At 51.8% G+C, this 14827-nt stretch overlaps 6 protein-coding genes across 6 annotated transcripts; 3 read left to right on the top strand and 3 right to left on the bottom strand.

Moving 5' to 3' along the window:
- Positions 1–300: 300 nt before the first annotated feature.
- Positions 301–1926, bottom strand: ALT_0664 (uncharacterized protein; the record flags this gene model as incomplete). Its single annotated transcript, XM_033556124.2, has 2 exons — positions 301–1678; positions 1739–1926. The coding sequence occupies 2 exons, from the start codon at positions 1924–1926 to the stop codon at positions 301–303; spliced, it is 1566 nt and encodes a 521-aa protein (XP_033412015.2).
- Positions 1927–2262: 336 nt separating this feature from the next.
- Positions 2263–5055, bottom strand: ALT_0663 (calpain-8; the record flags this gene model as incomplete). Its single annotated transcript, XM_089599015.1, has 7 exons — positions 2263–3300; positions 3368–3541; positions 3597–3702; positions 3749–4009; positions 4059–4323; positions 4379–4565; positions 4624–5055. 7 exons carry the CDS (start codon positions 5053–5055, stop codon positions 2263–2265), a joined length of 2463 nt encoding a protein of 820 aa, XP_089456679.1.
- Positions 5056–6452: 1397 nt separating this feature from the next.
- nimX (cyclin-dependent serine/threonine-protein kinase CDC28) lies at positions 6453–7656 on the bottom strand (the record flags this gene model as incomplete). The annotated part of the gene is made up of 4 exons (XM_033556122.2): positions 6453–6714; positions 6779–6942; positions 7003–7511; positions 7620–7656. The coding sequence occupies 4 exons, from the start codon at positions 7654–7656 to the stop codon at positions 6453–6455; spliced, it is 972 nt and encodes a 323-aa protein (XP_033412013.1).
- A 720-nt stretch (positions 7657–8376) lies between these two features.
- On the top strand, positions 8377–9538 carry alkB (oxidoreductase, 2OG-Fe(II) oxygenase family; the record flags this gene model as incomplete). The annotated part of the gene is made up of 2 exons (XM_033556121.2): positions 8377–8653; positions 8733–9538. The coding sequence occupies 2 exons, from the start codon at positions 8377–8379 to the stop codon at positions 9536–9538; spliced, it is 1083 nt and encodes a 360-aa protein (XP_033412012.2).
- Positions 9539–10528: 990 nt separating this feature from the next.
- On the top strand, positions 10529–12440 carry gmdA (putative general amidase GmdA; the record flags this gene model as incomplete). The annotated part of the gene is made up of 5 exons (XM_033556120.2): positions 10529–10798; positions 10846–11679; positions 11738–11785; positions 11840–12254; positions 12316–12440. The coding sequence occupies 5 exons, from the start codon at positions 10529–10531 to the stop codon at positions 12438–12440; spliced, it is 1692 nt and encodes a 563-aa protein (XP_033412011.1).
- Positions 12441–12995: 555 nt separating this feature from the next.
- On the top strand, positions 12996–14796 carry ALT_0659 (uncharacterized protein; the record flags this gene model as incomplete). Its single annotated transcript, XM_089599014.1, has 2 exons — positions 12996–13594; positions 13680–14796. The coding sequence occupies 2 exons, from the start codon at positions 12996–12998 to the stop codon at positions 14794–14796; spliced, it is 1716 nt and encodes a 571-aa protein (XP_089456678.1).
- Between the last annotated feature and the right edge of the window lie 31 nt (positions 14797–14827).

The following is a 14827-nucleotide window of genomic DNA, read 5'->3' as shown; positions in this document are numbered from 1 at the left end:
ACTCTTATCTAGGTAATGTTTCTGTTTCAGCGTGTGGTTTCAATAGGATGTTGTATACCAGCTCGATGTATATATATATCAACACTACAAAGAGACACCCTGCAGAAATGTTTGTAGAGAGAGCTCACGTACCCTCACTCTCAATCAGCCACTGTCAGCATCTACTTCCACCGACGGGCTAGAACGAATGGTTCAGCATTCAGGTATCTACTCAGAATATTCACCACTCTTCAGGTCCACCATAGTATACCAAGATACAATGTCATAATCCTCATTAGACAGAAGTATACTTCTAATAGCTCAACTATTTGCATCTGAATCGTTTGAAAGCATCGTCTCACCCAGCCATCTCCCCGCGTCTTCCTCGCCAGAGCCAGGAGGCACCTGGGCAAGCGTGACCCTGCTCTCCCCATAACCCTTTTCCCGGCCCCAGAAACACGCCCTGCGCATGACGTCAACCATCTCATCCGCCTGTTGCGCCAGGACTGAGCGTCGCGGTGGCTTTCTCGGGTGTCGGGGGCCCTGCCGTTTTCCATCTCCGCCTGACGCAGGGACAGGGTCAGGCTGTTCGTTTTCGTTCTCATGGGCGCGGATAAAGAGACGAATGTTCGGGAGGGCCATTTCGAGCCGTTTGATCCCTTGATTGTAAATGTGGTAGCGAGGGGAGACGCTCGAACCATAGTCTAGACCGTATGGGGGCCAACGCGAGAGGGCTTTTCGGCGGCGGATGGCGCGGCCCTGAAAGGCGATGCTGGCATCGGTGGGGTCAATTCTGGATTTCGAGTTTGAGTCTGCATCGGAGAGTAGATCTGTCTCCGAGTCGTAGATGTCAACCTGCTGGTGGATTGCCTGGTCCTGCGTATCGGGATCCCAGACACCAATCGGTTGCCTGTCCGGCTTACTGGACACAAGCACAGGAACGGGGAAGTCCGGTCCAGTGTGGTACTTCGGGAACGTCCTCGGGACATCCTTACCTGCCGACCGGAGGAACAGGACAGGCGACGCAAAAGCATCAAAGTAGCGCTCCGGCGAGGCAAAGAATTTCCCCCGAGCTTCAAGGAGCGGGACGAGATCCTGCGCAGCGGGGACTCGGCTTCCGGCTCCCCGTGTTCTCTTGGTGGCAGTACTTCCCTCGTGAGCCGGTTGCTCTTCCATAAGACAGTGCTCATCCAAACCGGCCCAATCGCAGATAGGTTCTAGGGCCGCGACGGCATGAACCGATTGCGCTTCGGTGAGGGCTAGCATGAGCGCTAGCGAGCCACCGATGTGTGTGCCGATAACACCTAGGCGCGCGGGTTGGAGGTTCTGTTGGACCCAATCGAATCCGGCCAGGGTATCGTGGACGGGTGTAGGGTACCGATGGAAGACTTGCTTCTTGACCGGAGAGAGACGCCTCTCTTCTTCGTGTTGGGATAGCGCCGAGTCCGATGCGAGGTCTGTCGATGGGGTTGCCCCTAGACGGTAATTGATCGTTACGACCGTAGAGGAGGTGACAGACGCCAGAGCTTCTGAGCAAGAATCATCTTGGCTTCCTGAATCCAAAGAACTACCATGTGTTCGATCAGTCGTGGGCAATTTCATGTCATATTCTGCCTCTCGCTGAAACAACGGGCCCGGAGGTAGTCGGATGATCACATTTGGTTGGCCATGGGTGGGCGCTATAGAGGGGTAGGTTACACTGTTACAGATATCATGTCATTATAAGCTTTTCTGAAGCTTTCTAGAGAGGTATGCTTACTTCAGGGATACATGTCCATTGTTTCCAACTGCAACTTGGAACGACTGGTTAAGGTAGGCCGGTTGCGCAAATCGCGAAGTTGAGAAGCAGCGAAGGTTCGCTAGAAAGTATAAACGGGATGACGGATGGAGACAGGAGAATTTGATTGCTTTGAACCTGTCTAGAAAGTCAATTGCAAGTCGGCGCATTGCGCCATGTTGTTTCCGCGAGGAAGAAAAAGATACGGGTGGGTGGAAATTCATAGCAGTGTCGATCGTTCACATGGAGAAGTCTTGGCACTTTTATCCTATTTTAGAGTGGTAGAGCGGGCATTATTTGTATAGTTTCAACAAGAGTCAATTTCAGGCTACGTTATATTCATTAGCTGTAGAGCTTGGCGGCATGAATCACTTGCTATGCATTATCAAAAATACGTTAGTACATGGATAAACGAGGGTCAGGATATGAGGGCTATACAATCTAATAACAGCTGATATAATAATGGAAGCAGCAACCCCGCAACTTTTGAATCCCAGTCTCCAATATCAATGATTGTTGAGCAATCGGCTGAACTTGCCCTTTGGCAGCGTTGCGCTTGCGGCCGGATCGTCCATGTCAAGAGCTGCTTCGACGTCGTCCTCAGGCACCGGGCGAACAACCGCGAGAGACAGCTGCTGATCTTTCGAATAAACCCGCAATCCCACCACGCAGACTGCATTCCATGGATCGGTGCTAGCTCCAGGGCAGCAACTAGATGCGGCTGGCGGGTTCTTTGTCTCCTCATGCTCCTCAGGGGGCATGTCGAGATCCGAGTCAAACTCGAAACCCTCCAGCAGCTCTTGTTCGCTGTAGTATACTGAATGGGTCATGGAGACGGTGGTGTCCAGGCTCGAACGAAGGGTCTCTCTGCTTCGTTGCCTCACATGGTTCGAACCGTGGTCCTCTGGGAGATTGATCGTGGGGACGCTGCTGTTCTGCACAGGCCTCGTATGAAAGCCATTGGTAGAGGCGCCTGCCAAATCTGCGGGAGATTGCACAGGACCATCGGGAAAGATCTGCTCGGTGGCCCGCTTGTCAGGCTGCTTCTGGTTGAGGCTGCCGTTGCTCATTGTGACACGTCTCTCTGCGGCTCGCTCTTTCCGTGCAGCCATCTTGCGTCGTCGAATCCACTCCTTTTGAAGCCTCCTCTTGGTTTCTTCACGCAGCTTCCGTCTCTCAAGTTTTCTGCGACGCAGCTCACGTTCCTCGCGTGCTTGCTTCTCCTGCTCGGTCTCTACCACCAGACCCTTGGCGTGGGCAAGATCATACGAGAGGCCAATCTGAACGAGCTTCTCCCGCTTGATTGGTGCCAGGCGGCTGACGACCTCTTCCGCGGACTCCACATGATCCCTTCTGTAAGCAGTGACTTTCACGAGCACATGATATCGACCAGGGTCGAGATTGACTTCGGCGCTCACTGATCGGTTGATAAGGTAGCTGCTATGGCTGCGGACAATGTATTCTTCTTCTCCATCCTTCTGCACTCTGAATTTCAGCTCGAAGTCATATTCACCGTCCAGGCCCCTGAAATACCGCGTATCCAGCTATTTAGTGTCAGCGCGTGTAAGCTTCTCTAAACGAAAGGAGAGGCACCTGAGAGAGGACGATGACCACAGGACCGGCAGTTGTCACATCCATCCTGAATCTCGTGCTGTGATAGTCCGCTGACCATGGCACATTGAGAGTGGTCCATTGCTGGGTGACTGTCCACTCAGGCCCGAAGAGACGGGTGCGATCAAGATGTTGATACTTTTTGAGGAGATCCTCGTAGGAAATCCAAAAGAACTAGTCCCCTTGTCAGCTGACAGCTCCAACAACCCAGGATCGAAGATGCACGTACTCCATCATTTCCAAACTTGTGATCCAACTTCTGCATCCAGTCTGGTGTCCATTGCTCTGACCCGTCACTCCATGCACCGTTCCATTCTTTCTTACCCCACGGGTTCCTATCCGGGTAAGCATATGCGCACGGATGTTGAGGAGTGAACTCACCTCAATCGCAGCAGGCGACGACCGTCAACTTCCTTCGCATCCATGATCGAGTATGAATGATTCTCGGAAATCCCTCTTCTGTCTCTTGGGGGCCCTTGGTATTTAGGATCTAGCCAGTTGGAGAACAGTCCGGTACCGCAGCCGAACAGAAATTCATCATTGACTTTCATAAGCTCTTCCTTCCAGAATCGATCCTTGTCCAGGATGTTGCTGGTCAGGATATCCGACGTGACACCTCCTGTCAGATCCTCGAGTGCCTCCCTAAAGCATGTCAGTGAGGGCTTGAAAGTGCTAGGGCAGTGTATCTCACCCTACGAACCCGCCCTCGATTGCGGAAAAATCACCATGTGCCTTGGCATAGGCTTTCTCCAGCAAAGGCAGCCATGTTTCGTTTGGATCCACACACTGGGCAAAGTAGAGTGCCCGTGAGCCTGTCTGCCAGACTTTGCGATACTCCTCTTCGGTATCATTGCGGTTGATGTCGTCCCAAATGGGTCTCTCATCCACGGACTCGTCGTAGTCAGCTGCACGAAGATACAGCTTATCGTCCACAATGCACTTCTGCCATTCCCCATCTGTCGAATCATGTCAGAGTTTGCTCACTGCTCGAATGATGGCGAGGCTACCCACCTCTGTAGAAGATGAAGCCGTAAACGCCGACATTCTCATCTCGCGCAACGCAGATCTTTTCTATCAAACCCTGCTTGTTGCCCATCGTGCAGAGAGCAGCCATAAACCAACAATCGCCATCGCGACCTTGGCGCACATCAGACGCAGTCGGTCCATTGACGAAGAACTGCGGTTTCTCGAAAATTTCCTGACCAAAAAGATTAGCGCCGTCTGCAATGAACCAACAGCTAATCTGAAAAACATACAGTGACTCTTTTCACCCCTTTCGGGCGCATTTCATGATTCTTCTGATCGAGCGAATCCAAGCAATCCCTCCGTCCAGATTTGAGGTCAACCTCAATATCAAAGTGTGGATCGGTGTATTTCTGATTCACCCGCCTGCACTCTTTCACGATGCGCTCGACAGCCCGTTCGCACTCTTGTTTGGCTTGCTCGTAGGACTTCCCCGCATTCTGACCTTTGATCGTGCCCCTCCGTATACTGGCCGCTTTCGAGCGCGCATACGGATTGTCAGGCAGAACAGTGTAGACCTTACCGGGGTACTTGGTGCTGAACTGATTCCAGAATTCCCTCATGATCTCCTGGGGGTTCTGCTGCACTCTCCGCGCTCGACTATCCGAGCGCGTTGAGAGGGGTGGGGTATAATCCATGTCGATATAGTCTTCACCAGTATCCATGATGCTTGGATCGACTTTGAAGACCCAGATAATGCGCCAGACTCGTCAGTGATAGAAGGTGAGGACTTTTTTCTCAGTAAAATCTCGAGGTAAAATCTCGACAAGAGCAGCATATGACCCTGATAAAGGTTTAAAGAACCAACCTCTGGCTGTAAGCAGTCTAGTAGTGCTCAGCCGTGCTGAACCGCGACGCCGTCACCACACGTCAAAAAAGCCAAAAGCAGTATATTCTGTGAACCGTTACACCCATCTCGTGTCCAGCCTGAGGCTGAGCCGAATCGACGAGCCATAACGGAGTCAACGGTTTGGCCCCATGCATCAACGACACCAGGATAAGGAAAAGGGGCCAATCAACGAGTAAGAACTCTCGAGATGAAGAGTGGGGGATTGCAGGAAATGCAGCCCTGGGGCGCCCGTGTCAGCATTCGGGCCATTCTGGATTCGCGTTTCACGCCATTCACACATGGCTGCTGCCAAGTTGTAGTACGCTTATGCAGAGTCGAATGTGCTTGGGCTGAGTCGGGCCAATCATGGAAAAGGGCGGGATTATCCCAAGTCCATACCCGGCGTTTTGTCTGTTGGTGGCCGGCCCCTGAGCTGAAAACATGCTCCTAGATAGCAGCTGAAGCAACGGGAAATATAGCTTAGAATAGTTATTCGTACACCCGTTGCAGACTTGTAACAATATAGTTGGTATAACTATCAGATTGTGAGCAGGGGATGTTGCTTCACAGCATGCAGTCGGCGTCCAGAACAAGTACGGTGTGCCTGAGGCTGTGCCTCTCCTGCGTCCGTCCAGAGACCTGGAGCTGACAAGGCTGATCGAATTAATGGTCTCAGTTAAGACGCCCGCGGCCCTGTTTCCTGGATCGGGAACCAAAGTGGGCTAGATTCCCTGCATTCTGTTGCATTCTTAGCTTCTTTCTTTAGACATCTGCGTAACCTTGACCATGTTGGCTCCTGTCATCTTTGGTAAGCACTACCATTTAGTTACAGGAAGCCAGCTGTGCAATTGGTGACCCGAGTCCTGAGAAACATTGCACACAATAAATGTTGGACTAGGAGATACAAAATATCGAAACAGGTATGTGGTATGTACGCTTCTGTGAAATGGAAAAATGGTCCATGAAATATCCAGTAACCTAACCTCTTTCCTGCCTTATCACACCACACTAACGCCGTAGAACAACAATTGCAGCCAATAAAAGAAAAAGATAAGATGAAAAGAAAGAAGCGGCAGCGCCCGACACATTGGTAACGAGTCACAGGCCAGCAGGGCGAGTAAGTCAGCGAGGTCAGCTGCGTTGCCAACGGCTTCCAGTGGTCTCGGCATCTGTCAGCCTCTCATGCATACATACATTACAGACGAACGAGTAAAAATCGTGACCAGTTTCCAGTTAGTGGTATCCATTCCTCCGACCGCGACCCGAGTAGTAAGCGGTACCGTGTGCAAAATAGGGGTGCATGCAGGCCTGTTTGGCGGAAATTCGACGGGCGGGATCGTACTCTAGTAGAGCCTCCAAAAGGTCAAGACCATCCTCCTCCAGGCCAGGGACCAGCGTATGGGGATCTTGACGCTTCCACTTGGGGAATGTTGGTTTGTAGTCAGGGAATGAGGTGACGCCAGGCCAGGTGTTTTCATCAGGAGTACCAAGGAGTCTGTGATGAGGCGTTTATTAATAATGACCCTTATTACACCAGTTGCCACAATGAACAAGCATACCTGAAGATCTTGAAAATCTCGTCAATCTCGGAGTCGCCAGGGAACAATGGCTTGCGTGTGCACATTTCGGCGAAAATAGCACCACAGGACCACATATCGACGCCAGTAGAGTATTGACGACCACCAAGCAGGATTTCGGGAGATCGGTACCAGAGCGTCACAACCTGGAGCACTATATAAGTATTCTACGTTGAATGACAGTCAATATGGTCCAATGGTCTCACCTCGTGTGTGTAGGTTCTCAGGGGGACACCGAATGCTCTTGCCAGGCCAAAGTCGGCCAATTTCAGATTGCCATCACGGTCAATGAGCAGATTTTGAGGCTTGAGATCACGATGCAGAATACGATGGCTGTGGCAATAACGAATTCCCTCCACCAATTGGGCCATGAACTTCTTGACCATAGCATCTCCGAGTCCCATGTTCTTGCTCAACGCAGAACCTTCGGGCAACGCCTTTCCACGTCCGCCCTCGCTGACAGGAAGAGCCTCCATGTACTTCTTAAGATCGAGATCAAGAAATTCAAAAACAAGATAGAGTTTGTGGCCATCGGCATGGACAATGTTCAGGAGTCGTACAATATTCGGGTCGCTCATCTCCTTGAGAAGGGAGATCTCACGAATGGCAGTGCTCGGAACACCTTCATCTTCCGCTTCAAGTCGGATCTTCTTCAGGGCAACAATACGGTTGGGGTGGGTGAGTTCACGGGCCTTGTAGACGACACCGTAGGTTCCTAGCCATGGGAATAACGGGTCAGCTCGATTATTTCCATGATGGTAATTGGAGGAAATGAACTAGCAATAGCATAGTAAACATGCAGGAGCTAAGTCATAGTACATACCCTCTCCAATTTTCTCAATCTTCTGGTAATTCTCCATGGTGACGGTCTCCTTGCCAAGGATGCTCGATAATCAACTTTTGCTCGAAGGACGGGTGGAATCACGAGCAACTACTACCAAGTGGGGTCCAACAGTGTTAAATGCACAGTGTCCACTAGGTCGCTCGGACAAGGAGGAATAACGGGTTCCAATTGATGTTAGCAGCTGCGAGGAGGGGCGAATAGGGATGAATGGAAACTCCAAGCTAGGGGGAGAGCTGGCCGATTCCGCGTCAGACACCGCACAAGATCATCCAAGGGTCAAGGTCAAGATTGACCAAAATCGATGATTGACGTGCGTCCGAAGGGTTGTCGATCCGATCGTCAAGTCGAGTAGTCTTGAATCGAATGAGGCTGCTTGTTATTTTCGTCCCTGCTTTTGATGGTGGGGAGACAAAGGCGGTCAGACCTGAATAATGAATGGATGTACACAAACAAAACAATTCCCACGCGACAAAGGCGGTGAGCATGTTCCGTGATGGTTCTTTTTTCTTCGTTTCTCCCTTTTTCTCTTGGATTGGAACAGCGACCCTGACTGGATGATGGGGCCTACAAGAGCTTAGACGATCAATCATCCGAGTTGCGGACTGATCACTTAATTATTATGGACGAATCTGCTTTTCAAGTTATAAACATCGCGAGATAGCCTTTGTCCTTGGTGGTTACTCAATTGACTCAGCTTCTATACTTACAAAGCTTATCCCCGCAGTTTGCACATACTATGCCTCATATCAAAGAGCTCAATGCTCATGAACGCCCTCCTGAGGCCATCCGGCAACGCTACAAGTCTCTTCAAAAGGCCACGCTTTCTGAGATCAATACTGATGAGACAATAATTGATCTAAAGGCTCTGAATCCCAATGATCTTCCAGACAATATATCTCTGTCGCATTGGGTATCGAGTGATGACCTTCGCCCGGTTTTCGAGCAGTTTGCCGGAGAACATGAGGACTCTCTTCCTGAAACTATACCGGTCTACACACACAAGTCCGTCTCTGGTTAGCATATCACAGCCCCGGTCTCCTTGAAAGCGAGCGCGACCAAGAAGAAGAGCAATCCACTCCTAACATGTGGTAGGTTTGCAAATGGTTCCTTCCATATTCCCTTCTGCCGTTCAAGTAGAGTTACTCTCTCGATTGTTCCATCGAGATCTGTCAAATCCGGAGCATCGGACCAACCTTCACCTACATTACCACGTTACCTACCCTGGTCAAGCTGCAACTCAAACCGACATCGCCGAGTCCCCACCTGAAGATGGCTCCACAGTACCACAGATTGTATCTTTCTTTGAGGACGACCCGTCTAGAGTGTTATTTCCCAAAGACCCGCAGGTCCATAAACCGATTACAGCTCAGCAAATGCTCACCAAGAAGCTGCGCTGGGTGACCCTTGGCGGCCAATATGACTGGACTGCCAAAGAATATCCATCGGGATCCCCGCCTGCATTCCCTGCTGATATTGCCAACCTGCTGCACGCAGCTTTTCCTCAAACAAAAGCCGAGGCGGCCATATTGAATGTTTATTCCCCTGGCGACACTCTGAGCCCTCATCGGGATGTCAGTGAGGAGTGCGATGTGGGCTTGATCAGCATCAGTTTTGGCTGCGATGGCCTCTTTCTGATCAGCCATGACAATGGGACTGATTGTGAGATCATCCGTCTTCGCTCGGGAGATGCCGTGTACATGGATGGCACCTCTCGCTTTGCCTGGCACGCAGTACCGAAAATTGTCCCTGGCACTTGCCCGGATTGGTTGGCTGATTGGCCATGGTGTGCCTCCGCTAGATCTGATAAGGCACTATTTGGCAAGTGGAAGGGCTGGATGGCCGGCAAGCGAGTAAACTTGAACGTCCGACAAATGTCTGCAACTGAGTCTCATGGTTGACGATCTGCGATCTCAAATTCTATGATATTCCCCTCGGGGTTATCTTTATAGGCTATATGTCAGTCAGAGACGAGCATCATGTACCCCAGCGAGGTCAAGGCTGCTCATCTGTCGCAACTGGATAGACCATCCTGTTAGCCAGGAGAATCTACCGTCCAGTTTGACGTATAAAAGGCTGCCATGTATCGACACCGTCATCCCTTCGGGCTGGGCACAAATGATGATTTGTCAGCCACTCCAGCTCGGTGTCTGGTGTGCACTGTTATTGGATCATGGGATTGGATATATAATACTCCTTCCAAGCTTACATAGCGAAGTGAGATCTGGTATAGAAACCAGTGATTGGGGGATTCTTGTAGCAGGGCCGCTATGAGACGGCCTGCGCAGAAGCTCAAGACATTGAAAGAATAGAGTGAACGGCTAATACTATGCTGAGGATCAAGACTTCGTTCTTTGAACAGTATCTTCTTGAAGTTCGACAACTCATTTTCGGATACTCATTGCCGGAAAGGACAGAGGTTCGAAAGGCCTAGGTACTAGCATACCTACGATCAACATTACTGGGTGTCGCCAATGCCGAATTTGTACCGTAGGTCTCCAACTACTCCATAGACTCACACCCGATGGTTCTCCAACTGTATATCTTTGTTGGGGAAGCAGAATACGAGTTGCATCCTGGTCATTACTGGATAGATAACGCTGCCCCACGTTCCCCGCTGCGACTGAATATCGTATCGTACGAGATCCCGCATAATCGTCAACGGCCTCGGTTATCTTCATGGTATCTCAGTCCGGGGCATGTCTCTCGACCTGCCTAGTCGGAAAGGATATGAAGTTCCTGACACATAAGATAAGGAAGATGACCCCATTCTCCAACTGACTGCACCCGATTTAAGGTGGACATTCCCTACCGGACAAGTTATCCCTTGTACTACTCCATTCCTCAATTATATCCCATACATTTTTAGCAAACCAAGCTGTTAAGTCACAATGACTGTAGACTGGAGATCCTTGGCTGATGCCAAACGCCAGTCCATCCTCGATGCAATTCCCGCCAAGTGGAGGATTCAGACTCCGGTCCCATCACCATCCGAACTACGGGATGTCACCGGTTACATTGAGCAGTTCTTGAGTCCTCGCGAGCTACAGATTACCGGAAACGATGCCGTGGACATCGCGAAGCAGACGACGTCTGGTAACTGGACTGCTGTGGAGGTAACAGAGGCATTTTGCCATAGGGCTGCTCTGGCACACCAGCTTGTACGTCTGCTAGTAACTTATGTATGCCGTTTGTTGACAGTGTCCAGGTGAATTGCCTGCATGAAGTATTCTTCGAAGCAGCTATTGAAGACGCCAAAAGGCTCGATGCGTACTTCGCAGAGCACAAGAAGCCTCTTGGGCCTCTTCACGGTCTTCCGGTCAGTCTGAAGGACCAGTTTCATGTGCGAGGCGTCGAGACGACGATGGGATATGTCGGCTGGATCGGTACGTTCCAGGGCAAAAAGGAAGATCCAAGAAGGGGCGTTTTTGAAAGTGAGCTTGTTAGAGAACTTCGCAACCTCGGAGCTGTGCTGTACTGCAAGACGAGTGTGCCTACGACTCTGATGGCAGGAGAAACAGTCAACCACATCATCAAGTATACAACTAACCCGCAAAACCGACTGCTCTCCAGTGGAGGAAGCTCGGGCGGGGAAGGCGCGCTTATTGCCCTGAGAGGCTCTCCTGGAGGGTTTGGCACTGATATTGGCGGTAGCGTCCGTATACCGGCTGTATTTAACGGCCTCTATGGAATACGTCCCTCGTCTGGCAGGGTACCTTACGAGGGTGCTGCAAACTCCATGGACGGCCAAAATACCATCCTATCCGTTATTGGTCCGCTTGCAACAACAGCGCGGTCTCTGAGACTACTTTTTAAGGCTGTACTCAGCCAAGAGCCTTGGTTCCATGATCCCCTGGTGCTCGAGGTACCCTGGCGCGAAGATATTGAACGAGAGGTCGGGGCTCTGGTGAACCGGTCAGCAACTGATCCTTCCAAGCTTGCCTTTGCTGTTATGTACGACGATGGGATAGTCAAGCCTCACCCTCCTATTGCACGGGCTATGAAGACCGTGGAGGAGACGCTGAGAAAGCTCGGACACAAGGTTTGAGAATTGTAGCAACGCGTCTGGCCTATGCCAAGCTGACAAAGTTGGATATCAGATCATTGAATGGAAACCTCCGTCTCACAGTATCGCAGTCGATCTGGCCGTATGTTCCTCCCTTGTCCTCTTTCTTGGGCTCTAAGGATACTGACTCTGACAGGATCAAGCTTTCACCTCCGACGGTGGCGCAGACATTGAGTATCACTTTGGTCTATCTGGAGAAGAACCTGCTCCACAGATCATAGTTGATACCAAACTCACCCACAAGACAGCTCTGGAAGTTGCAGCGTTGAATGTCAAGAAGCGAGAATACCAGAAGCTCTACATGGAATACTGGAATAGTACCGCTGCACTGACAGGCACCGGCCGGCCGGTGGACGGACTCATCTGTCCGTGTGCAGCACACGCGGCCGTGATTCCTCAGAAATATCGTCATGTTGGTTATTCATCATTCGTGAATCTGCTGGACTACACCAGTGTCGTTTTCCCGGTGACTCGAGCAGACAAAACAATTGACGTGTCTCAACCACGGACTGACTTCTTGAGCGAGGTGGATAGGCTGACTTATGAAGATTGTGAGCTCATTTTCCTGGTTCACTATATTGTTTTTGTGAGGCGATTGCTAATCTTTCTCAGATGATGCCGACATCTACCACGGGGCGCCGGCCGGGCTTCAGCTCGTCGGACGGCGATTCCAGGAGGAGAAAATGCTGACATTAGCTGAGTATATCGGCGAAAAGGTCAAAGAGGCATCACAATAGGTCTAGTTCCTAGTTTCTATTCTGATGGATGCGCGGTCAGCTGGTTGTTCTTATTGATATTAGACGCGGAGGTAGCATCATAAACCGCAGCCATAACATCATGCATCCATTCGCTCTTGAGTCATTGTAGCAGTAGACTAGAAAAGCATTGTAACATGAGAGATATCCTCATGTTCTATCGATTTGTTTCTCTATATGTCAACCTCGGAGCAAAAGACGCGGACTCGAAGTTCCCCACCGCAAAGCTTGGCGCTTGTCGATCGTCACGTTCACATTCTCGTTCTTCTTCCTCTTTCTTCCTTGCTTCTTCTTTGTTTTTCCCTTCCTCGTTCCAGCTCAGCCATCTTTTCTTTTTCTTCCATCACTTGCAGCTCTATTACGTCCCTCACTTCCAATCTCGGGCCCCACTCTTCATTGTTCCAGCTGTGACGCACAAGCGCGGGCCCTCTCTTTCATGCATTGAGCTGCAGAGCTCCCCTCGGATGCGAGCTGGTCAGCGCGTTTCTGGTGTCACCGCGACTCCACGTTCGCCAACAACCTAAATTTTGTAAAACAATGGCGGAAACCACACCCTCTCGTCCGAACGACTCCCCGGAAAACTCTCCTGGTGGAGGTGAAGACAACCAGTCCCAATCGGCAGGCCAATCCAAGAATCCGGCTTCCGTCAAGGATCGAAAATGCCAGTACTGTCATCAGGCCTTCACATCGTCATCCCTTGGCCGACACTTGGATCAATTCCTCTTCAAGAAAAAGCCCGATGGGATCCACGATGTTGAGGAGATTCGGCGCATTCGAAGCGGCATCACCAGACGGCAGGCCCGCACATCCTCCGGCAAACGGGATACTCCTGAACGGGCCATGGGCAAGGGCCCGTCGGAGCACTTTGCAGGCGGAGATCACGGCGCGAAGCCGCGCGAGGGCGCGATCAGGATGATGTTTAACACACCTACGTGGCATGCGACCGGGGTCATCAATGACATTCCCAATCCGGGTCAGACGCCGGAGGGGTCGCGATTCGCAGCCTCGCAGCCTCGAACGGGGGCGTTGCATCTTCCGGATTATGCGAGTAGGGGTGCCAGTGCCAAGGATCCGGATACAATGAGGGCTTTGGAGCTGGCTCTTCGAGAGGTTCTGGATAATATCAAAGCTGCAACGTGCGTGCCCATAAATACTAGGTCCTTGCGTGTTAAGAATGTGCCGGAAAATCGAATAGAACCTTGCTAACAATAATGCGCACAGTAGTTCTCGGATGCGACCCCGGCTTTCGCCGTTTGATTTCGATATTCAGTCGGAGACATTCCCCTCGCTCTGTCTTCAGCTGTTGCCTCCACCTCCCAGTCTCTTCTCTACCAATCCGTTCCCGTCGCCGTCATCTTTCCCACTGAAACCTCCTGGGGCAGAACACCTTGATATTGTACGACAGGCAATCCGAGCGAAGATTGACCAGTGGCAATCCGATCAGCTGTCTGCGCAATCAGCGAACAACTCTCCCGGTCGGCCCGCGCTCGGCTTGGACGCTAACATGATCAGCCGCAGCGCGCAGCAACATGAAGATATGAGCCTCAGGCATCTCGAGCTGGCCTTCAAACACTGGGCCTCGCTGCCACCGGAGACGCGACTAGAGGCGTGGCATCTTGAGATCACCCGCGCGTTCGCCCGTGAGGTGGAGAAACGGAAAATATTGGACGAACAGCTGGCTCGTGTCCAGCAGGAAGCCAACCAGCTACGCGCGCAGGTGGAGAAGCTGGGTTCCTGCCAATGGCCCCGAGAATTCGCGCTCTTCCCGCCTGACACCCTACCCCTCCCACCCGCTGTTGCGCGGGAGCTAGATGCCCAAGAAAGCCAGATCAGCCCCGGTTCGCCTCGATGGGACTACGATAGCGTTGTTGCCAAATGGAAGCGAGTCGTGATGCACGACAAGACCATGGGCCGCGTCGGCGTCGGGTATGGCAATCCTCCGCTCGATGATCGCAGCAGCGCGGACACCAAACCCCGCGCGACAGAGGAGCCGCCTGCCTCTGCTCCTGCATCTGCACCTCCCTCTGCTCACCCCAGGTCGCGAGCCCTGCAGCCCGCTCCTGGCCCCGCGCTTGCCTCAAGCCCGGACCAGTCGTCGTCGCATACCGGCGGCGCCTCGGCCCCATCCAGCCAGAACACCTCGCCTTATCTCCGGAGTCCCCAAGCAGGTCCGCAAGCCAAGCGTCCTCGATTAATGAATGGTGCAGATGGTGGCCACACTTCGGCTGCGAATCCGTCGGCCGCTCCGACGAATACGTGGAATCCGCACAGTCACCAGTCCCTTGCGGTTTCGAACTTGGCTAGTCCGTCTGGACCGCCGCCTAGCTCTGGGGCGTAGTTGATCTTATCAGACGGGGTAGGCGCCGCCA

This window comes from Aspergillus lentulus (genome assembly GCF_001445615.1).
Source record: "Aspergillus lentulus DNA, contig: Alt01, strain: IFM 54703, whole genome shotgun sequence".
In the NCBI taxonomy this organism is placed as follows: Eukaryota; Fungi; Ascomycota; class Eurotiomycetes; order Eurotiales; family Aspergillaceae; genus Aspergillus; species Aspergillus lentulus.
This window is presented reverse-complemented; position numbering and strand designations above follow the sequence as displayed.